At 37.8% G+C, this 24,169-nt stretch overlaps 1 protein-coding gene across 3 annotated transcripts in view; it reads right to left on the reverse strand.

Annotated features, from left to right (window-relative positions):
* Positions 1-833: 833 nt before the first annotated feature.
* Positions 834-24,169, reverse strand: part of TOMM70 (translocase of outer mitochondrial membrane 70) — a 37,620-nt gene continuing 14,284 nt past the window's right edge. For 2 of the 3 annotated variants that reach the window (XM_061381000.1, XM_061381087.1), the window contains exons 3-12: positions 23,448-23,574; positions 21,720-21,829; positions 20,720-20,868; positions 17,561-17,768; positions 14,953-15,087; positions 13,667-13,774; positions 12,692-12,808; positions 7,714-7,811; positions 6,988-7,110; positions 834-1,287 (exon numbers count right to left, since the gene is read on the reverse strand). In XM_061381000.1, the coding sequence (XP_061236984.1) occupies positions 1,134-1,287; positions 6,988-7,110; positions 7,714-7,811; positions 12,692-12,808; positions 13,667-13,774; positions 14,953-15,087; positions 17,561-17,768; positions 20,720-20,868; positions 21,720-21,829; positions 23,448-23,574 (1,329 nt within the window). In that variant the 3' untranslated portion in view covers positions 834-1,133. The remainder of the gene's footprint in view (positions 1,288-6,987; positions 7,111-7,713; positions 7,812-12,691; positions 12,809-13,666; positions 13,775-14,952; positions 15,088-17,560; positions 17,769-20,719; positions 20,869-21,719; positions 21,830-23,447; positions 23,575-24,169) is intronic. The other variant, XM_061381174.1, reaches the window with a different exon arrangement.

The raw sequence follows: 24,169 nt of genomic DNA on the forward strand, positions 1-24,169 counted from the left end.
ACATGCTTCAAGACCAAAGGCAGTTCAAAACTAAGATACATGCCACGTGTCCTCAGCATCTTTGACAATACTGGCTCACAATCCCTTAGGTACACATAGCCATAGATAAGAAGCATTAAACTTGTCACTTTAGGAAATATATGCTTCTGGACATGAGACTTTCATCCTTTTTGAACTGTTAGCCCCCGTTTCTTCACTAGAAATTTTAAGCTAATTACTCATTACATTTCATTTATATATATATATATATATATATATATATAACCAATCTTTGTCTTCTTTAAAAAGTACACTAGTAAATAGTAGTACCTTTAAACAGGAGAAAATAACCGTGGGCAATTGTAAACACATTTCATCTTACCTCATGCCTGGTCTGCTCTCCCTTGAATACTCAGTCTTCTGCACATACATCAACTAGAATATCTTGCTTCTGCATGATTTACTGTAGGAAAAAGAGCTACTGTAGACTTTAAGAATGAGGTACATTATCAGAGTTGAAGGGGGTCAAAAGATTTAAGCGTTGCCACCGTGTCTAACATTCTGCAGAATCAGAGGCATTGTGCATGCTGACGGACAGTGGTTTAAAGGGTCTCAATTTTGCTGCCACAAAAACAAAATCCCCACTTAAGCTTTGTTTCCTTCAGAGGACTCAATTGAAAGGGATTAACCAAATCTTAAAAGAATCCTATTCTACAGCACGTACTATGTTAATTAAAAAAACCAACATGCTGTAAAACTGTAGAATATTCATATATATACACATACACGCACACAAAGACAAAATCAACCAGCACATATTCACCCTCCCACCCCCTCAGAAAAAAAGTCAAATCAACAAATCAAAGTTTTTATTTGCATGGCCAATTGTCATTTGTACTCTTTGCAACTTTATTTTCATATCCCTTTAACAGGTTCTAAGCTTTTGTTGCACAGGGAATAAAAGCTGCCACACTGCAAACTTTCTTCAACAGCCACTCCCACAACACCTAAACATGAGACAGCTGTGACAAAGGACAACAGCACAATGGAAACACGAAGTCCCACCATTCAACACAGTTCACAACAGTGTCTTCAGGGTTCAGCTGGAGAGGGGTAAACTTCTAAAAAGAGGGTCATTTCCCTTCCCCCATATTTTATAATGTTGGTGGTTTTAATCCGTATTTCTTTGCAACTTCTGTCTGGGCATGGGCAGCATCACAAAGTGAGTATAGATGAGCCATCTCCATTTCTGATTTGGCCAGGTTAATAGCTTTGTTGAACATGTCAATGGCTTTCTCCATGTTTCCTCTAAAAGAAAAAAATAACAAAAATTACATGGAGCTGACTTCTAAGTTTCAACCATGATACTAATAAAATGCTTCTTTATAACAAGATGATGCCTATCATATAGAAAACAATGACTGTTAGCTACTATTACAAATACAGGGCTTCCTTGGTGGCTCAGATGATAAAGAATCTGCCTGCAATTTAGGAGACCTGGGCTTGATTGCTAGGTCAGTAGGAAATGGCAACCCACTCCAGTATGCTTGCCTAGAGAGTCGCATGGACAGAGGAGCCTGGTGGACTACGGTCCATGGGGTTGCAAAGAGTTGAACATGACTGAATACTGCCTGCCAAGTCACTTCAGTCGTGTCCGACTCTGTGCGACCCCATAGACCAGGCTCCCCCGTCCCTGGGACTCTCCAGGCAAGAACACTGGAGTGGGTTGCCATTTCCTTCTCCAGTGCATGAAAGTGAAAAGCGAAAGTGAAGTCGCTCAGTCGTGTCTGACCCTCAGCGACCCCATGGACTGCAGCCTACCGGGCTCCTCCGTCCATGGGATTTTCCAGGCAAGAGTACTGGAGTGGGGTGCCATCACCTTCTCTAGACTGAATACTGTATGTGCTTATATTATGTCACTTGTGGCCTTTGTTCACAGATAAGAACAGTGAAACTAGAAAAATTCAATGACTTATTTAAAATCCTAATCACATCTGGTTCCTAAATTCTGCCCATTTCTACTCCATCATGAGGCTCCTTTAGAAAGCAGTGATGTAAGTTCAAAGGACATTAAGGGTATTCAGGAACCTTACCTTCATAGATCTGTGCAACCCTTACCAGCATATCGTTAGCCCCCACATCTCTACTCCAGTCACACAGGTCTTGAGTTCACTCATGCTAACAATGGTCAGATTATTTATTGCTTCTCTGCCTGATTCTAGTCAAATCCTTACCTTTCTAAGGCCCAGTTCAAATACTGACTAGAATATCTTCATGAAAAATATTTTTCCCTTTCCCAGCAGGAATTGGCTGCTCCCTCTCCATTGTTCCCATAATTCTATCATCATTCTATGCACAGTCAGATGAATATATATGCTTACACCAGTCTTTGTTGGTAAGTCGCTAAGTTTCTTTACAACCCCATGGACTGTAGCATGCTAGATGCCTCTGTTCATGTCCACCGAGTCGGTGATGGTATCTAACCATCTCATCTTCTGCTGCCCGCGTTCTCCACTTGCCCTCAATCTTTACCAGCATCAAGGTCTTTTTCCAATGAGTTGGTTCTTCCCATCAGGTGGCCAAAGTACTGAAGCTTCAGCTCCAGTCCTTCCAATGAATATTCAGGGTTGTTCTTCTTTAGGACTGACTGGTTTAATCTCCTTGCAGTCCAAGGGACTCTCAGGAGTCTTCTCCAGCACCACAGTTCAAAAGCACCAGTTCTTCAGCACTCATCCTTCTTTATGGTCCAACTCTCACATCTATACGTGACTACTGGAAAAATTGTAGCTTTGACTCTATCTCCCTTTGTTGGCAAAGTGATGTCTGCTTTTTAATAAGTTGTCTAGGTTTGTCATAGTTTTCCTTCCAAGGAGCAAGTGTCTTTTAATTTCCGTCTGCAGTCACTGTCCACAGTGATTTTGGAGTCCAAGAAAATAAAAACTGTCACTGCTTCCACTTTTTTCCCCTTCTATTCACCATGAAGTGATGGGACCAGATGCCATGATCTTTTTTGAATGTTGAGTTTCAAGCCAGCTTTTTCATCTCCTTTCCCCTTCATCAAGAGGTTCTTTAGTTCCTCTCCACTTTCTGCCATTAGAGTGGTATCATCTACATATCTGGGGTTATTGATATTTCTCCTGGGAATCTTGATTCCATCTTGTGATTCATCCAGCCTAGCATTTTTCATGATGTACTCTGCATATAATAAGCAGGGTGACAATATATAGCCTTGTACTCCTTTCCCAATTTTGAATTAGTCAGTTGTTCCATGTCCGGTTCTAACTGTTACTTCTTGACCTGCATACAGGATTCTCAGGAGACAGGTAGGGTGCTCTAGAATTCCCATCTCCTTAAGAATTTTCCACGGTTTGTTGTGATCCACACAGTCAAAGGCATTAGCATAGTCAATGAAGCAGAAGTAGATCCTTAATGGACACCTTTCAATTCCCAGAACCAAGTACAATGCTTGGTAACTATTATCTATTTTTTGAATAAATGGATGCATACGTTTTGCCAAAAAACACAAAATTTACCTCTTACAGTCTGTGACTAGGCTTTATATACTTACTAAGAAGCAAGAGCTGTTTTAAAGTAGTTAGTATTGGATATGTATACATGCATACATGCCTGTAATCTTACAATAAATATTAAGTCTCCACTATAAATATAATGGGCTTTCCTGGTGGCTCAGATGGTAAAGAATCTGCCTGCCATGCAGGAGAGCTGCGTTTGATCCCAGGGCTAGGAAGATCTCCTGGAGAAGGGAACAGCTACCCACTCCAGTATTCTTGCCTGAAGAATTTCAAGAACAGAGGAGGCTGGAGTGCTATAGTCCGTGCGGTCACAAAGAGGTGGACATAACTGAGCAACCAACACACACACATATATACAACAGTTAAATTCTAAGAAGTAAAATGTGCCTCTGGGTGACTGTAGTTAATCTCCTACTACATGTATTGATATGGTGCATAATAGACAATTAAAAAAATAACTAACAGTTCATGTTCAGATATTTGGTAGACAGAAGACTTGCTAAATCTTACATTAACCAGCAATTTCATTCATTAACATTTATCTGTTTGTAAAGCAGGATTTAGAATGGATTTCTTAAAGTACATTTCAAACACAATTCATCAAACTCCATACATCAGGGGCCCTTAACCCAGGGTCTATGAACAACTTGAGTGCAGAGAGTTTCCATATATGCATTATTCTAGGAAAAGTCCACATCTTTGCTCAAAAGATTAAGAACTACTACCCAATCATATTCTAGCATAAGAATATTTTATTCACATTACCTAGAAATTAAGAAATAATTTAATATTTATATGAAACTGTCAGAATGGTTCAAAAGAATCACAAAATTTTCATCAGCCTATATATATATACACACACACACACACACACACACACACACATTCTGCTTCCTCTGGAGCTGAGAGAGAAGAGGACTCCAGGAGTGACTGAATGTTATTAAGACAACTCCTACTAGTTCCTGACAAGTGATGGTGGGAAGATCATCAGCTACTTTCGGCATCAGTGAAATATGGGTTCATCTCCTCTTTCTACTACTGGCTCACAATGTCACCTTATTAATTTAACCAGTCTAGGAATAAAAAGATGGGCACAATAAAGAGCAGAAGAGGTATGGACCTAACAGAAGCAAAAGATATTAAGAAGAGGTGGCAAGAATACACAGGAAAACTATACAAAAAAGACCTTCATGACCCAGATAATCAGGATGGTGTGATCACTCACCTAGAACCAAACATACTGGAATGTGAAGTCAAGTGGGCCTTAAGAAGCATCACTACAAACAAAGCTAGGGGAGGTGATGGAATTCCAGTTGAGCTCTTTCAAATCCTAAAAGATGATGCTGTGAAAGTGCTGCACTCAATATGCCAGCAAATTAGGAAAACTCAGCAGTGGCCACAGGACTGGAAAAGGTCAGTTTTCATTCCAATCCCAAAGAAAGGCAATGCCAAAGAATGCTCAAACTGCGGCACAATTGCACTCATCTCACACGTGAATAAAGTAATGCTCTAAATTCTCCAAGCCACGCTTCAACAGTATGTGAACTGTGAACTTCCAGATGTTCAAGCTGGATTTAGAAAAGTCAGAGGAACCAGAGATCAAAGATTTTTGGATCACTGAGAAAGCAAGAGCATTCCAGAAAAACATCTACTTCTGCTTTATTGACTATGCCAAAGCCTTTGACTGTGTGGATCACAATAAACTGTGGAAAATTCTGAAACAGATGGGAATACGGGACCACCTGACCTGCCTCTTGAGAAATCTGTATGCAGATCAGGAAGCAACAGAACTGGACATGGAACAACAGACTGCTTCCGAACAGGGAAAGGAGCACGTCAAGGTTGTATATTGTCACCCTATCTGTTTAACTTATATGCAGAGTACATCATGAGAAACGCTGGGCTGGATGAAACACAAGCTGGAATCAAGATTGCCAGGAGAAATATCAATAACCTCAGGTATGCAGATGACATCACCCTTACGGCAGAAAGCAAAGAACTAAAGAGCCTCTTGATGAAAGTGAAAAATGAGAGTGAAAGTTGGCTTAAAACTCAACATTCAGAGAACTAAGATCATGGCATATGGTCCCATCAATTCATGGCAGATAGATGGGGAAATAGTGGAAACAGTGGCAGACTTTATTTCTGGGGGCTCCAAAATCACTGCAGATGGTGACTGCAGCCATGAAATTAAAAGAGGCTTGCTCCTTGGAAGAAAACTTATGACCAACCTAGATAGCATATTAAAAAACAGAGACATTACTTTGCCACCAAAGGTCCATCTAGTCAAAGATGTGGTTTTCCCAATAGTTATGTACGGATGCGAGAGTTGGTCTATAAAACTGAGTGCCGAAGAATTGATGCTTTTGAACTGTGGTGTTGGAGAAGACTCTTGAGAGTCCCTTCGACTGCAAGGAGATCCAACCAATCCATCTTAAAGGAAATCAGTCCTGAATATTCACTGGAAGGACTGATGCTGAAGCTGAAACTCCAATACTTGGCCACCTGATGTGAAGAACTGACTGATTTGAAAAGACCCTGATGCTGGGAAACATTGAAGGTGGGAGAAGCGGATGACAGAGGATGAGATAGCTGGATGGCTTCACTGACTCAATGGACATGAGTTTGAGTAAATTCTGGGAGTTGGTGATAGACAGGGAGATCTGGCTTGCTGCAGTCCATGGGGTCACAAAGAGCTGGACACGACTGAGTGACTGAACTGACTGACTGAGGAATCAGTTTCTATACTCTTCAATTAAATTGAGGACCATATAATCTCAACCTTTATAAAGACAGATAAAAATCAACTGAAATATTTGGAAAGCACCTAAAGTTCAGTACCTGGCCTAGAGTAGATACTCAAATGGATGACAATGCCAGTGTCAAGATGGCATACGACATTAAAGTCTATGGCATACGCAGTTGTCATCTGTTAATGGTGAATCTCAAGTGCAACTCTGGATAAACATTTACAGAAATCAAGAAGTTATGAAAAAGTCAGAACTGCAAAAATCTTACCCAACTCCCTGATTTGAAAGAAAACTTGAGGGCTCAGAGGTGATGGTCCAAGTTCCCCAGCCACTTGGCTGTAGCAAGATCTATGTCTTTGGGCAATGTGGCTGCCAAGCCTTGTGCTACAGTGCACTGCCTACGTACAAGGCAGACATTCCCCTCCAACAGAAGTGACACAGGTGACAGGAGACACAACCATACAGCAACTCTTTAAGATCAAGCTTCCCTTTTAATGCATATGCTTGACTTAAACAACTTTTATGTTTTGATTTTTAAATTGAAAAAATATGAACCCAAGCAAATCAAAGTTGTATAGTTTCAAGGGAATCTTGCCTCCAAAGGCATGTTTAAGACTTAGAAATGCAATGAATAATGACAATAACCTATCTATAATGAAAAAAACAAAAAGATAAATATCTATGGAGCTTCCCTAACTTTCCCAAGGACAGACTATAGAAGTTACCTTTGTACTTCAATAGTTCCCATGGTTTCATATGCAAAATCACATTTATTGTCAATTTCAATAGCCTTGCTGATAAGCTCCAAACCTTTATCCAGATCTTGCTTCCACTGAAGTTGAAGTAAACTGCAAATGCAAAACAGCAGTCAGATGTGACCATGGCCCAGTATCAATTCTGCTCTCAGTGAATTTATAATTTAATTAATAAGGAAAAACAAAATCTAAAACAGTATAATCAACATCAAATCGGTTTTTTCTCCCTCAACTTATAGTGGTTTTGTAGTCTAAATTCCTTATTATGAAGTCTAAATTCCTTATTATAATGGTCTAAGCTCTATTATTAACTTCCTTTGCACAGCTTAATGTTTTAATTTGTATAATTTAAGTGAAGTTTTAAAAATGATAATTTAAGTATACTAGAACAGGAAAAACCTAATTATGTGTCTCCTTTTTGATACAAGTAACATTTGACAGGATGTTCAGAACTGAAATCCTTAAGCTAGAGTGCAAGTAGCACATTTACTAATTATTGTATAATAATAAACATTATTAAAAAATAAAAGTTAAAAAAAAGTAACAGTGAAGCATTCATAGCAATGAAGAAATTTTTCAATTAGCTCACTGACTCTATCACAGTCCCCTTTCTCAGTGAGCAAAACAATTCCATTTTATTACTGTGCAAGCAATTTAGCTTTTTTACTGAAACAAACAGACCCCAAAAATACATACCCTTTATGAACATATGTTGTGGCATTATCTGGTTCCAAATTAATACATTTATCATACATTTCATCAGCTTTGCCAAACTGCTGTTGATCTGTTAATGCCTATGTGAAGAGATACTTCAGTTAAATTTAGGTAACTGTATCCCTAAGGAGTTATAACTATATGTTGCTTATTAATCATTAAAATTTACTTCATTTAACCATTCATAACCAAATTACTGTTTTGAGGTGACTGTTGTTTATTTGCTCAGTCGTGTCTGGCTCTTTTGCAACTCCATGAACTGTAGCCCGCCAGGCTCTTCTGTCCATGGAATTTTCCAGGCGAGAATACTGGAGTGGGTAGCCATTCCCTTCTCCAGGGGATCTTCCTGACCCAGGGAGTCTCCTATGTCTCCTGCATTGGCAGGTGGATTCTTTACCACTGATGCCACCTGGGAAGCCCTGTTTAGGGTATTAAACTTAATTTAAAATGTTAACCCTAAAAACAATACTTATTTGGAAGGATAAATTCAGATAGGTATGTTAATGGTTATCAGAGTCAATCCTTAAAAATAATTGGTGAAAGAAAAAAAGGCTACAATCAACTTTTAAGGCAAATCCCATGGCACAAATGGAAGGCTTGGTTATGTGGAGACGAGACCATGCTCAAACTGTAACTCTGAGAGTTAGCCAGCATCTAAGCTCAAGCTTCAGAGCTCAAAGCAAAAAGTCATACTATGTAACTAAAATATAATTCCCTCTAAATATATATAAATTAAAAGTTGCAAACATCAGAAGAGGGACCAAAAGACAGAAATTTAGTGCAAACAGACATAATAGTGCTAGTGCTGGTAAGACAATGCTCAAGGAAGCCAAAACCTATTTTGAAGTTAACACAATGACGGATAAATATACAATTATGAAACCTCTGCTAAAGAGTTTAATGTTGGTTTCTTTAAAAGCTACTTTACTCTTTTAGCTGCTTATAGAAATCTGAACCAAAAACGCCCTTCTGAATTTCATTTCAGTGATGAGGATGGTTACCTTCTGGTTTGTTTCGAATTAAATCCTAAACACAAGTGTACTATTCAGTACATATGTCATAAAATTATGTGTGTTCATCTCACTTTAATTTCTGTACATGCTATAAAATTTTATATATTATAGTACTCAGATGACCATTATATCTACTACTGTGGGCAAGAATCCCTTAGAAGAAATGGAGTAGCCATCACAGTCAACAAGAGACTGAAATGCAGTACTTGGATGCAATCTCAAAAGCGACAGAATGATCTCTGTTTGTTTCCAAGGCAAACCATTCAATATCACGCTAATCCAAGTCTATGCCCCAAACAGTAATGTTGAAGAAGCTGAAGTTGAACATTTCTATGAATACCTAAAAGATATTTTAGAACTAACACCCCAAAAAGATGCCCTTTTCATTATAGGGAACTGCAATGCAAAAGTAGGAAGTCAAGAAGCACCTGGAGTAACAGGCAAACTTGGCCTTGGAGTACAGAACGAAGCAGGGCAAAGGCTAATAGAGTTCTGCCAAGAGAACGCACTGGTCATAGTAAACACCCTCTTCCAAAAACACAAGCGAAGACTCTACACATGGACAACACCAGATGGCCAACACTGAATCAGACTGATTATATTCTTTGCAGCCAAAGATGGAGAAGCTCTATACAACCAGCAAAAACAAAACTGGGAGCTGACTGTGCCTCAGATCATGAACTCCTTATTGCCAAATTCAGACTGAAATTGAGAAAGTAGGGAAAACCACTAGACCATTATGACCTAAATCAAATCCCTTACGATTATACAGTGGAAGGGAGAAATAGTTTTAAGGGACTAGAGCTGACAGACAGCGTGCCTGATGAACTATGGATGGAGGTTCGTGACACTGTACAGGAGACAGGGATCAAGACCATCCCCAATAAAAAGAAATGGAAAAAAGCAAAATGGTTGTCTGAGGAGGTCTTACAAATAGCTGTGAAAAAAAGAGAAGCGAAAAGCAAAGGAGAAAAGGAAAGATATAAGCATCTGAATGCAGAGTTCCAAAGAATAACAAGAAGAGATAAGAAAGCCTTCCTCAGTGATCAGTGCAAAGAAATAGAGGAAATCAACAGAATGGGAAAGACTAGAGATCTCTTCAAGAAAATAGAGATACCAAGGGAACATTTCATGCAAAGATATCTTGGGCTCAATAAAGGACAGAAATGGTATGGATCTAACAGAAGCAGAAGATATTAAGAAGAGGTGGCAAGAATACACAGAACAGTACAAAAAAGATCTTCGCGACCCAGATAATCATGATGGTGTGATCACTCACCTAGAGCCAGACATCCTGGAATGTGAAGTCAAGTGGGCCTTAGGAAGCATCACTAGGAACAAAGTAAGTGGAGGTGATAGAATTCCAGTTGAGCTATTTCAAATCCTGAAAGATGATGCTGTGAAAGTGCTGCACTCAATATGCCAACAAATTTGGAAAACTCAGCAGCGGCCACAGGACTGGAAAAGGTGAGTTTTCATTCCAATCCCAAAGAAAGGCAATGCCAAAGAATGTTCAAACTACGGCACAACTGTGCTCATCTCACACGCGAGTAAAGTAATGCTCAAAATTCTCCAAGCCACGTTTCAACAGTATGTGAACTGTGAACTTCCAGATGTTCAAGCTGGATTTAGAAAAGGCAGAGGAACCAGAGATAAAACTGCCAACATCTGCTGGATCACTGAAAAAGCAAGAGAGTTCCAGAAAAACATCTATTTCTGCTTTATTGACTATGCCAAAGCCTTTGACTGTGTGGATCACAACAAATTGTGTAAAATTCTTCCAGAGATGGTAATACCAGACCACTTGACCTGCCTCTTGAGAAATCTGTATGCAGGTCAGGAAGCAACAATTAGAACTGGACATGGAACAACAGACTGGTTCCAAATAGGAAAAGGAGTACGTCAAGGCTGTATATTGTCACCCTACTTATTTAACTTCTATGCAGAGTACATCACGAGAAATGCTGGGCTAGATGAAGTACAAACGGGAATCAAGATTGCCAGGAGAAATATCAATAAATTCAGATATGCAGATGACACTACCCTATGGCAGAAAGTGAAGAAGAACTAAAGAGTGTCTTGATGAATGTGAAGGAGGAGAGTGAAAAAGTTGGCTTAAAACTCAACATCCAGAAAACTAAGATCATGGCATTTGGTTCCATCACTTCATGGCAGATAGATGGGGGAAAAGTGTAAACAGTGGCTGACTTTGTTTTCTTGGGCTCCAAAATCACTGCAGATGGTGGCTGCAGCCATGAAATTAAAAGACACTTACTCCTTGGAAGGGAAGTTATGACCAAACTAGACAGCATATTAAAAAACAGAGATATTACTTTGCCAACAGAGGTCCATCTAGTCAAGATTATGGCTTTTCCAGTAGTCATGTATGGATGTGAGAGTTGGACTATAAAGAAAGCTGAGTGCCAAAGAATTGATGCTTTTGAACTGTGGTGTTGGAGAAGACTCTTGAGAGTCCCTTGGATTGCAAGGAGGTCAAGCAGTCCATCTTAAAGGAGATCAGTCCTGAGTGTTCATTGGAAGGACTGCTGTTGAAGCTGAAACTCCAATACTTTGGCCACCTGATGCGAAGAGCTGACTCATTTTAAAAGACCCTGATGCTGGGAAAAGATTGAAGGCAGGAGGAGAAGGGGATGACAGAGGATGAGATGGTTGGATGGCATCACTGACTCAATGGACATGAGTCTGAGTAAACTCCGGGAGTTGGTGATGGACAGGGAGGCCTGGCGTGCTGCGGTCCACGGGGTCACAGAGTTGGACATGACTGAGCGACTGAACTGAAAACTGACAGTACATGCTTTCACAATTAATAAGTCAGCATGCAGTTAGCAACCAATGTATCATTTGTTTAATTGTCATTCTGTCTAGGAATTAAAGACTGAATAGATAAAATTTCAAACTGAGGTTAAAGAATTCCTGGGTTGTACTTCATATCCCAGAATTTCAACCCTATGCAGGGGTGTGTAGGACTTTTACAGAATTGATCCAACACAATTCAATCTTCTCACAGTCCCTCTCAATAATCCTTGAAAAAGAAAGTTTTACTCCTGTGGAAATTTTCTTATAACTTGACTAATGATAGCATGAAGGAAATCAGAAACAAATCAATAAACCTTAAGGATATTTGGAGGTAGGAGTCTACCATGGATGGTCATATTTAAGTGCTTCCTGTTTCTGTGATGTTTGGGGGGTTAAGGTAGGAGGGACAAATTTCTTTAGGCTAAAAAGAAAAGACAAAATATATAGAATTTTGAGATGGCTGGGATTTGAGATACCACAAGCAGCTTTTAACTTAAGATTAAGCCACAGCCATTCAGATATTATTTAGTTTGAGGGAAAACTCTTTAACTGTGGGAATAAGAAGCTAATCATTTTCATCTAAATGGATGATTTAAAGTTAATAAACTTTTAAAGAGTTCAAACTATGATTAAAAGTGAAAATAATGCAAATTTAAATCCAATTTTCCATAGTTTCAATCCTAAATCAAGGAAAGCATCAAGAATTTTGGACAAATCATGGTTTAAAATAAGCTGTTATAGACTAACCATTTAAAAGAACAGTAATCAAATAGAAAGAAAACTTTTTCCAAGGACATTTTCCCCACCAACTGCATGCAGTAAATTTTCCTAAAGTAATTAAATTTTTATAAATCCAATCGAAATGAAAACGTGAGGGAAATGCTCTATTAAAGTTTCCCCAGATTACAAGTTTAGGGCCACAGTTTTCAAATTATGTAACACAGAAAAGAAGCCCCATTGAGGTGATTCAGGACCATCCTGAACATCCTGAGAACCCGGAACAAAGTCGTTTGCTTCCACAGAAGCTACAACAAGATCACTGTTTCCTGATTTCCACTCTAGGATTCAGGATATAAATGCAGTTCTTTACAGAACTGGCAACTGAAAAAATACGAAAAAATGACATTTACCTGGGCATATAATGCATAGCCTTCAGCACACCTTGGAAATTTCTTTATGACTTCTTCAAAACCTTTCATAGCTGCTTGGATTTGTGAAGAATTGTTTCCTGTATATGCCTGGCGATACTGTGTAAAAAATCAACAGAAGCCTGTCAAATCAAGAACTCAAAAACTCAGGAAATGTTAACATCTTATAATGGTCACACAAAATTACATAAATATTTCCAGAAAAGCAGGTAATTTGCTAACGTAATTTGCTGCATCTAAAAGGGTTCCACAGGAATATCTACAGAGCAGGGACTCAAAGGCTTTGTACAATCAGGGCTTCATTGCCACTACACAATTTCCAGATGTTCAATATCCTAGCAGACAGACTAACTTGAAGTTAACTTTGCATATAAATAGGGGAATATTAAACTCAAAGAAATTTATTATCATTTTACTAAAAGCATTATAGTATCCTTCATCTGATAACATTTTCACTTGTTTGTAAACTGACTTTTTTCTTTAAAAGGAAAATTCTTTTAGGTCTCAGGGTATGGGGCTAATTGGAAATATCTCATCTCATTAGAAATCGTCTTATTTTACCTGATTTTCAACTTTGTGTTTCTGAATAGCTCTACAAAGGTGAAATGAGAGGTACATTATATGGTGTCATGATTGCCAAGTATTTCCTTGAAATGCTTTTGTTCTTTGTACTGGCTTATGGTAAAGAGCAGGGAGAAGAAGAGCGCTGTTTAGGGGGCACATAAAATCAGGGACAAACGTCTATCAGGATGAACCAAATAAAGCACCCAGAGAAATACTGAAGCAGTACCTCAAGTAACATACACACTTCTATTTCTTTAAGCTGACATGTTTTTCTCCCTGTTTGTCACAGATTGAAGGAAAAAACGGAAGATTTTGTAGACAATGAGATACTCGTTTTTGTTAACAATGGGAAATACTGATGTTTAGGAAAATACAAAAGAAAGTAGAACCTACCAAAGCAAAACATTTCTGAGCTTGCGCCAGAGCAGACTCCGGTCTTAATCTAATACATTCATCAAAATCTGCTACTGCTTCTTCAACTTGATCAAGCAGTATTTTCAGCTAAGGAAAAAAAGTACACAAATAAGCACAGTTCAAAACAGAAACTACACCAGTTAAGCATGTACTATGCCTTTTTGCATAATCAGCATAAAGCTAAGCATGGAATTATTAATATAGAATTACTTTCTAGAAACAGTGAATCAGAAAATCTTATAATTTTAAAGGAAAGGTGCTAAAACTTAGAACTAGTGTTCAATTTTTTAAAAAAGCACTATAAACCTACCAGTTTTTAATCACTCTTAAGTGATTTTTCTTCTAGAATATGAAATGTCTCTGTACTTTTAAACTTCAAAGTAGGGATAGATCAGACATTAAATAACTACATTTCATATTAATCTTAAGATACACCCAGTAAGGATCAAAATATCAAGAAGTTTTTAAGGTTATCTCGATACTTCTTAAGATGCTCCAGGCAGAAATATTATGTTAAAATTTTCCATTAGAAATGACTTGAACTTTTCTGTTATTATATGGATTAGTCCATACTTTCCACTCTAATGCACTCCAAGAAGCCACATCACACAAACAGATTTTTTTTTTAATTTTATTTAATTTTTAAACTTTACATAATTGTATTAGTTTTGCCAAATATCAAAATGAATCCACCACAGGTATACATGTATACAAACAGATTTTAAAGCCATGTTTCTCCAGATGAGGCTGAAATTGGGAACTGTTTTCTTCACTGCGAATTTTTACTAAAAACCAAATATGCATAGAGTTATAAAGCTCTATTCAGAAGAGATTTTTTTGTGATACTGTCTAGATAGCTCAGGTTAATAATTCTTTACAAGATGCCTACAAAAATCATTCTGTTGATTCTAAGCATTAACTCAAAATGCTCACTGCAAGTTTTTTTTAATTTGTCACTAATTTTTTAATGCTTTACTCATTGAAAACCTATGAAGCAGAAATGCCTAAAAACCAAACTTGAACTGGCAACCCAACATTTGCAGCCTTCCTCTTCTCTCTCTTTTTTTAACAAGTAAGTATCAGGACAAATGTTCAAGATGGAACTAAACAAATGATACTATGTATCAAACTAAACCCAAACTAAACCACCCTGATACTTTGTTCATAGCTATCATCAGTGATATAAGAAAACTTTAAGACATTCTCAAAAATGCTATCAAATCCCTCAATTCAAGGATCAAAACGCCTTAAGAAAATTAATTTACCTGTCCTCGGTGGTGATAAACATCTGCATTCTGAGGATCGATGTCGGCAGCCATGTTAAAATCCTGAGTAGACAACAAAGGCTGCTGCTGTTGCATGTACATGCTGCCTCTTTTGATGAGTGCGTTTGCTCGAAGCTATATACCCAAAATGAGGAAAGATTCATCATTACTTTTTATTCTAATTTAGTTTTTAAAAAAATAACAGCTTTATTGAGATGTAGTTCACATACTGTAAGTCATTTTTAGTATATGACTAAAAATGTTGTGCAACCAGTCACCACTAGAAATGTTTTCACTGATCCCAAAAGAAACCTCATACACATTAGCAGGGACTCTATTTCACCTCTAATTCTCAGTCCCTGGAAACCACCATTCTGCCTTCTATTTCTACGGATTTGTATATTCCAGACATTTCACATAAATGGAATTGTAAACTATGTGGCCTTTCTGTCTGTCTTCTTTCACAAACAGCAGGTCTTCAAGGTTCATCTAAGTTCTAACATGTACATCATTCTATTTTAGGGGCTGAATAATATTCCATTGCATAGATAAATCAGTCTGTTTATCTCTTCACCAGCTGGTGGACATTTGAGCTGCTTCCACTTTTTGGCTCTTATGAATAATGCTACTAAGAACATTCATGTACAAGTTTTTGTCTTGACATAAATCCTCATAGGTATATACCTAAGAGAGTAACTGCTGGGTCACATGGTAACTCTAGAAACCACCGCCTACTAATTCCCAAAGGGATTTTACCATTTTACATTTCTACTATCAATGTGTGAGAGTTCCAATTTTTTCCACATCTATATCAATACTTTTAATTGTCCAAATTTCTGATTATGGCCATTCTAGCGAGTATAAAGTTATACCTGATTGTGGTTTTGATTCACATTTCCCTAAGGTCTAATGATGCTGAGTATATGTTCTTGTTCTTATTGGTCATTTGTGCATATTCTTTGGAAAAATGTCTACTCAGATCCTTTCCTATTTTTAAATTAGGCTATCTTTTTATTGCGCTATAAAGACGATTTAATATTGTCTGCATATCATTATCAGATATATGACTTGGGAATATTTTCTCCCATTCTGTGGAATAAGTCCCCCCCACCACTTTGTCATTTGTGCTGCTGGTGTCACACCTAAGGAACCACTGCTTAATTTAAAGTACTGAAGATTTCCTCCTTATGTTTTTTCCTAAGAGTTTTATAGTTTTAGCTCTTACATTCAGGTCTCTGATCCATTTTGAGCTCATTTTTGTACGTGGCATGATATGTACATTATTACCTGCCATTAGAACAAAGTCATGATCAGGAAATAAGAAATAAGATTCTTCTCCAAAGTTTTTTTCAAGGCAAAAGTACACAAATGTCCTCAATGAAACAAGTAAGAATGCCCCCATGATAATAACAAAAACAGAACATATCTGATTATCAGGAAATAAAGATAATTAGTACAAGGCTATCTTCAACTTGAAAATCTCATTTTGAAAAGGACTTTTAACAAATATTTATTTTAAATTACTTTTGTTTACAAGAAGTTAAGATAAAATTTGCCGGCAAATACTTAAGCCTTGAACACAACTTTCATTTTCCACAAAATACATGAATGATTCTTTTGGAGGTGAAGGAAGCCAGAGTTTACTTAATTCAGTGAGGAAAAAGAGATGTTAATTAACCAACAGTACTTTGGCGGCTGACATTTGTTCTTATTATGCTGAAATAGAGGGCTCATATAATTTAACAGATCCCTGCTGCTGCTGCTAAGTTGCTTCAGTCGTGTCCGACTCTGTGTGACCCCATAGACGGCAGCCCACGAGGCTAACCTGTCCCTGGGATTCTCCAGGCAAGAACACTGGAGTGGGTTGCCACTTCCTTCTCCAATGCATGAAAGTGAAAAGTGAAAGTGAAGTCGCTCAGTCGTGCCCGACTCTTAGCGACCCCATGGACTGCAGCCACCAGGCTCCTCCATCCATGGGATTTTCCAGGCAAGAGTACTGGAGTGGGGTGCCATAACAGATCCCTACCAAATCTCAATTATGAAAATAACTGCATATACACAAGAACACTTAGAAAATGAAAAGCTGTTCCAACCACACAACCGCAAAAACTTTTGATATGTTTCTACATTACAATATATTTTTAAATCTTGTTTTTTTCCTCATGTAAATAAACTCTTTCAGAAGACATTAAACATGCTTACTTTTTATTAAATGCATTGTATCTTCTTATACTACATATTGCATGTTATTTATAGTATTATAACATATTGCAAGTTATTTATATTATCTATAGCACTGCTACATCACCCTTACTTCTACCCAAATATAGTCCAATACAGTAGGCAGAAGATATACAGGGAAGCTGAAGCCAAAAGATGCTGTAGAAAAAACAATCCTTTCTTAGTTAAAGTTAACTATCACTGATATGTCTGTTTTAGTTTCACCGCACCAATTCAATCATTATTAGGTGTAGTTCCCTCGAAAACAAAAAATAAGTCTTTTGGAGAATGGCAACTGAAATGCCAAAAATTTGGCAAAACATACCTAAAAGCCTCATTTTTATTATTAATTTTTTTCACATGCACACACACAGAGTTTTAAAAGTACCTTCACATTAGCTTCTTGCAAGCTGATGACCTTATCTAAATCTGGTTTGGCTGCGTTGGCATTGCCAATAAGCAGGTAGAAAGTAGCTCGTAGTAGCAATGCTTCTGCCATGTATTTTCCTTGAGCATCTATTTCTTTTGAGCATTCACTTATGATTTTATCATAGTTTTCTTCTTCCATATACTGTTTGGCCTTTAAATATCCAGAACTGAAAATAAAATGAACAGAGGAAATTATAAACTTTATCTTTTATTACTAATAAAATGAGCATAACAAATTAACCAGCCAGTGCAGGACTGGAGGTGGTGGTGGAGGTGTGTGTGGGGGTAGCACCTTAGGACTTTCGATGTAGACTGGGATCTTCCTGTTGCCTTGGAGAGAGGGTTTTAAAAAGGAAAACAGCAGAGAAAATGGCAGAAACCTAGGGTTATTGTCCAGGCTTCAACATTTAGACACATGAAAAAGTAAGCGAATGACAGATTGAAACGCAGCATAGGAAAGGATCCTGTCTTATTCACCTTATCTGTGGCACACTGGTGGCACTCAACAGTTACTTTATGACCAACAGAAAGAACAGAGAAAGAGAAAATAATCAGGTGAGTTGGGGGTCCCAGAACGCAAGAGAAGAGGTGTGACCTGAGCTGTACTTTGTAAACATCACTCCAGCTGTGTTGTGAAAAGTGAACACTAAGGGAGCAAGAACTTAAGCAAAGGGAATAGCTAAAAGGCTCTCATCTAGAAGTTGTGCTATTTCACCTAGAAGAACAGACCTAGAATGAACAGGTGGGAATATCAAAGAAGCAGACTGTAGCCCACTAGGTTCCTCTGTCCATGGAATTCACAGGCAAGAACACTGGAGTGGGTTGCCATTTCCTACTCCAGGGGATCTTCCCAACCCAGCGATCGAACCCATGTCTCCTACATTGTGGGGAGTTTCTTTACCATCTGAGCTACAAGGGAAGCCCATCACTTTCAGAATGAATAGGTGGGAATACAAAAGCAGAAGACTCTTCCATCAAATAGGACTTAAAGAAAACACCCTTCTCTTACTTTTTAAAAAGCAATGACCACAATATCATCACTTGTCTAGGATGATTTTATTCACAACACTTGTAGAAGGGATTTTTTGAACTGAAAAGGAAAATTACACTAGATGTTATTTAAGGGGGTCTTACAAATATAAGGCATATTACATAAGAAACAATATAAGGCACATTATGTAAGAAAATCATGTTTTCTTATTTCATTTGCTACCTACTCTGAATAGAGAGAATTGGCAAGTGACTTAAAAGTTATGTCAGTCAAAACTTAGAAACTCTGTGCTAACCTTTCCCATAATTAAAATTCTAATACTCCTGAACTAAGACAAAATAATTAGATTGGAAGTAATAATGGTTCCTATTTACTGAGAACCTAAGTTCTAGATGCTTACAAACATGACCCGTAAACCTCACAATAAGCCTCAAAGGTAATTATTACCTCTCCATCCAAAAACTGATAAAGCTAAGGCTCAGAGTAAAGTAGAATTTAAAAACTTAGGACCAACTCCAGTTAGTGTTCTGGTGAGAGACAGTTACGTCCAACCATCTCTCAATGTAGCTTTTAGAATAATGGTATTAAAACTTCATTGTAATTTTTCTGGAATTAGGACTACCTCCTAATCAGAAGAGGCAATTATTGGCATCACCCTCAACATTTACTTCCCATCTATAATTTTCTTAAAGAGATTGTTCATCAACTAACAAAAATCAGAACATCTTGGCAAAATTATGCATAGTATCCTCCCTTAAAAAAGGTGGCCAATAACGGTAGAAAAATTGAGAGATAGAAACCAAAAGCAATCTTTTCCCTTAAACATCTCAATACACTATAGAGGCAAAATTATGCTTTGCTATGGGAACAGCATTCCCTTTTCTTCCAAACTCATTACAAAATGTCATGTTGGTAATAATATTGTGTGTTCTCTTGGAGAGGTGAGCTAGCCTCAACAGCAAAACAAAAGTACTGCTAAATATAAATGGATAAGCAGGCTTGATAGCTTATGTATTACATCCCTTGACTGCCAGTTGTAAACACAGCACCTTGTACTTTGACTTCAGCTCTCTAGAAGAGTAAACACAAACACAAAGAATGGCATTTTCCTAGGCATGCAGGGAAAACCTTGAAGATAGTCACTCTTTTGGGCACTTCTAAAAATTAAATTAGAAACTTCCTTGCACTAAAACATCTGGATATTGACCTACACAATCATTTTTTAAGTTAGTCCCCCTACCCAAATATAATTAACCACTTGACTCTCTGGGAACTCTCTTTAGAATATTATGTAGACCTTAAAAGCTGGGCAGACTCCTGGCAGTAAAACCTTGAGTTACCAAAGATGTAACATTCAGGATATAATAGACATGTGTGAGAAAAGAAGTATTTTTATTATTATAATATTATATACTATAATTTTATTATATTCATAAAGAAAGTGAAAGAAAGTGAAGTCACTCAGTCGTGTCCGACTCTTTGCAACCCCATGGACTGTAGCCTACCAGGTTCCTCCATCCATGGGATTTTCCAGGCAAGAGTACTGGAGTGGGTTGCCATCGCCTTCTCCAGATCTTCCTGACCCAGGGATTGAACCTGGGTCTCCCGCATTGTAGGCAGACGCTTCACCGTCTGAGCCACCAGGGAAGCTCTATTATATTCATATCTGTCTATAAATAAGTTTTTAAAGAGATGACTCAGAGTCCCATTTTGGCTCTATGGCAGCAATGAAAGTGAAAGTGACAGTCGCTCAGTCGTGTCCGACTCTTTGGGACCCCATGGACTATTCAGTCCACGGAATTCTCTAGGCCAGAATACTGGAGTGGGTAGCCTTTCCCTTCTCTAGGGGATCTTCCCAACCCAGGGATCAAATCTAGGTCTCCCACATTGCAGGCGGATTCTTTACCAGTTGAGCCACAAGGGAAGCCCAAGAATACTGGAGTGGGTAGCCGATCCCTTCTCCAGTGGATCTTCATGACCCAGGAATTGAATTGGGGTCTCCTGCATTGCAGGCGGATTCGTTACCAATTGAGCTATCAGGGAAACCCTCTACGGCAGCAAAAACCCCCACAATCCAATTCCCCCACAAAAAGGATTAGGCAGACACTATACTCAAGACACACTTACTTTTCTTTTACTTCTAAAGCCTCCCCTTCCTTGTCTTTATCTTCATCAGACTTCTCTCCTTTAAGCATTGGCTGAGAAATTATATCATCCGTGAAAGAACTGAAGTAAGATTTGATAAATTGTGGAGATGGCATCAGAGGTTCACGATTCTGAAATTTAATCATATTTAAATACATCAAAGTAGAAAACACTAACCAAAGAAGCAGATGCATTTGTAGAACACTGGGAACCACTGCCATAAAAACTGGCTCCTCATTTTCAAATAATTGAAGAATATCAGGCTCCAAACTGTAGGGTAACAGACAGTGAAAATGGTTATGCTGCCAATCCCAGCTTTTCAAAAAACGTTTTGAATGACAGCCTTTCCCTCTCTGAAGATGTAAAATGTCAAGAACTCTTATAACCACACACTAAATTAAACCATCTACTAACTGTGTAAGACCAGTGCCAATTTATACAGTATACCTTTAAAAACTTTAAAAAGCAAGAGTTGGCAATTTTTTTCTGTAAAAGGCCGGATAGTAAATATTTTAAGTTTTGTATGCCATATAGCGTCACAACGACTCAGCTCTGCTGTTGTAGTTTAAAAGCAGCCAAAAACAATGTGTGAGTGGCTGAGTTCCAATAAAACATTACTGGCACATTTATAAAACAGGTGGCAGACTGGATTTGGCCTGTAGGCCATTGTTTGGAAACCTCTAATATACGTGAATTCTTTTAATATTCATGGACAGAGAAGCCTGGTAGGCTGCAGTCCATGGGGTCGCACAGAGTCGGACACGACTGAAGCGACTTAGCAGCAGCAGCAGCAGGTACAATCCGGACATAGTTCACATTCTTATTTTAAAAGGCCACAAAAGCCCAATATTATAGGAAAAATAAATATAATCCAGATCTAATTTCAGTCATTACCATCATGCCCAAATTTAAGCAGTATAAATGAGCAATGAACCTTCACAACGCATATTTCCTCTATATTAACCAATGCAGGTTAATTTACCTTATATTTTTCTTTGGCTTTCTCTTTTCCAAGAAGTTTAAGAACTTTATCAGCTAACAGCATGCTTTGTTGATTTTGGAATCCTTCTAATATACACACAGCAGTGACATCTAGAAATGATGCAAAAAAATAAGAGTGAGTATGAAAATTATTGCAAAGATGACTAGCAGCATCAAATGGGCTCAGTGTTACCACAAAATGCCAAACTAAATTCATAGCTTTATGTGGCTATCATTTTCAATAAATTTATTCTTAACACTTTGGTTTTACATACTTTACAAACTCAAAGCTCAGAAAGTCACTCTACTTCTCCAGAATTTACTTTCCTAACCTGTGAAATGAAAAGGACTATGCTACATGATTTGTGATGCTTCTCACTGCTCTAACACTGTACATAGCAAATAAAACCAGCAACCCAGGAATATTCTCTTCGGGACAGTAAGTATAGGCCAAATCATAATGTGGCTCTCTCATGTCTGGTCTTACTTTTTTTTAAATAGGCCTCAGGGTTACTCCTTGTCTCCAAAGCCATCTTGCCACAGAGCTCTCAATGAAATCTGCTTCAAAATATCATTTGAATCTGGCTATGCTATAACTCAATATACAGTGGTTTGAAATGAAAAAGATCAATGTTTCTTTAACCTCCCAACCTTTCATTCAAAGTAGTCAACAAGACTGTCCCTCTCTTTTTGAATTCAATTTCTCATAATTGCAAACCCATGCCCCTCCAAACAAGTCAATCTACTGCATGTTCCCCTGATACTCTGGCTAGTGCCAATGTCAATGTCTTTTCCCCATCCCATTTCTCCATCTAAAACCCATTTAAACGCCTCTCTATAATTAGCTCTTAATAACTTCAAGGTCTGGTTCAAAACTCAGAAATCTCTTTTTCAAAGCAACATTCCTCCTATCCATCACCGAAGTATGTAATACTGCAAAACCTCAAGTTTCTTCTAAAATGTTCTCTAAAACCACTCTTAACTGGTAACCCAGATTTTAAAAAACAAAATAGCTTTCTCCTTTTAAATAATGATATTATTTTTAAAAAAAATTATGGCTAAATTTCTGATTATTGATACTTTTAAAGCAGATTTAAATATGTAGTGGGAAAACACTTTTAGACTGTGGAATTGCATTTTGGGTTAGCTCTATATTAAGTGGAACAATGTACTCTGTAGGTAAGTGGTCAATACCCTAACTGAAGTTTTAGCAACAGATATGGCTAATTAGAGGCCAAGGAATATTTATGATATTTACAGAGAACGGCAAATTCACTTGATGCTTTGTATCAATTACAAAATTTCTACTTGAGTAAAGGATAATGTTTGAAAATAGCAAGGGCAAAAAACAAATGTTTTCTTTAATGATTCATCTCAAAATTTATTTCATATTGATACAGGATATTAATTGAAACTATGCAGAATCTTAGTAACACTCAACTAAACCTCTCTTCTGATTTCTTATTCATGAAATTACACTGATGATGTTGCCAAGTTTAAAATGTGCAGTATATAAACTTTAAATCATTTAATTCAATAGGTGGGAATAGTGATGGTACTCAAGCATCAGCAATGTCAATTGAAACTATAGAACAAAGTTTCAATTGGGGAAGAGTCCAACTTTTACACACAACTGATTTCTCTACCCATAGGGAGAGTTGCATATAAATTTACCAGTGACTACAAAACCTTTAGTAATTTTCATATGTAAACACGAAAATACCCTCACCTTCTAAACATTCCTTCTTATTGTCTAGCTTCTCGTGGGCTTTTGCACGTCTAAAGAGAGCTTTCACATATTTGGGATTAAGTTCAACAGCCTTTGTACAATCTTGTGCCACCTCTTTCCATTTTTGCTGTAATTGAAAGTATTAAAAAACAAAGTCACACTGAAGGAAGCACTGTTCAACAGAAATCAGTTTTCTAAACTCAGCAGGCTGAGTATTAAGAGTCCCACAATAGAAAACATATTCCCAATTCATACAAACAGTTAATATCCACAACACATTATAACAGCTCCAAATAACTGCAATAAAGATAAGCAATCTGATTTTTAAAAATAGGTAAAGGACATAAGCCATCTTTCTACTACCACATCTATAACCTACCTGCATCTATGTGATCATATCATCTCCTCCTTCCCTCCTTTTAAAACTGAGGAAGCACCCCTCTTCATCAAAGGCCAACCCTCCACTTGCAGTAGGATCTACACTTCCCCCATGTCAAGGACTTCACTGTCAGCTCTCCTGCCTCTGCAGCAATCTGCTTCTCTACTCAATCATTCCTATTAGCATAAAAACACTTGCTTTAGTATCTCCCATCTTTTAAAAACCCTCCTTTGATTCCGTAATTCCCTACAGCTACTACCCCATATCTCAGCCCTCATTATTGCCAAACCTCCAAGGAGTAGCCACTCTGCTTAATTTCCACCTACTTCCACTGGCTGCTCCT

Source organism: Bos javanicus, chromosome 1 (assembly GCF_032452875.1).
Source record: "Bos javanicus breed banteng chromosome 1, ARS-OSU_banteng_1.0, whole genome shotgun sequence".
Classification (NCBI taxonomy): Eukaryota; Metazoa; Chordata; class Mammalia; order Artiodactyla; family Bovidae; genus Bos; species Bos javanicus.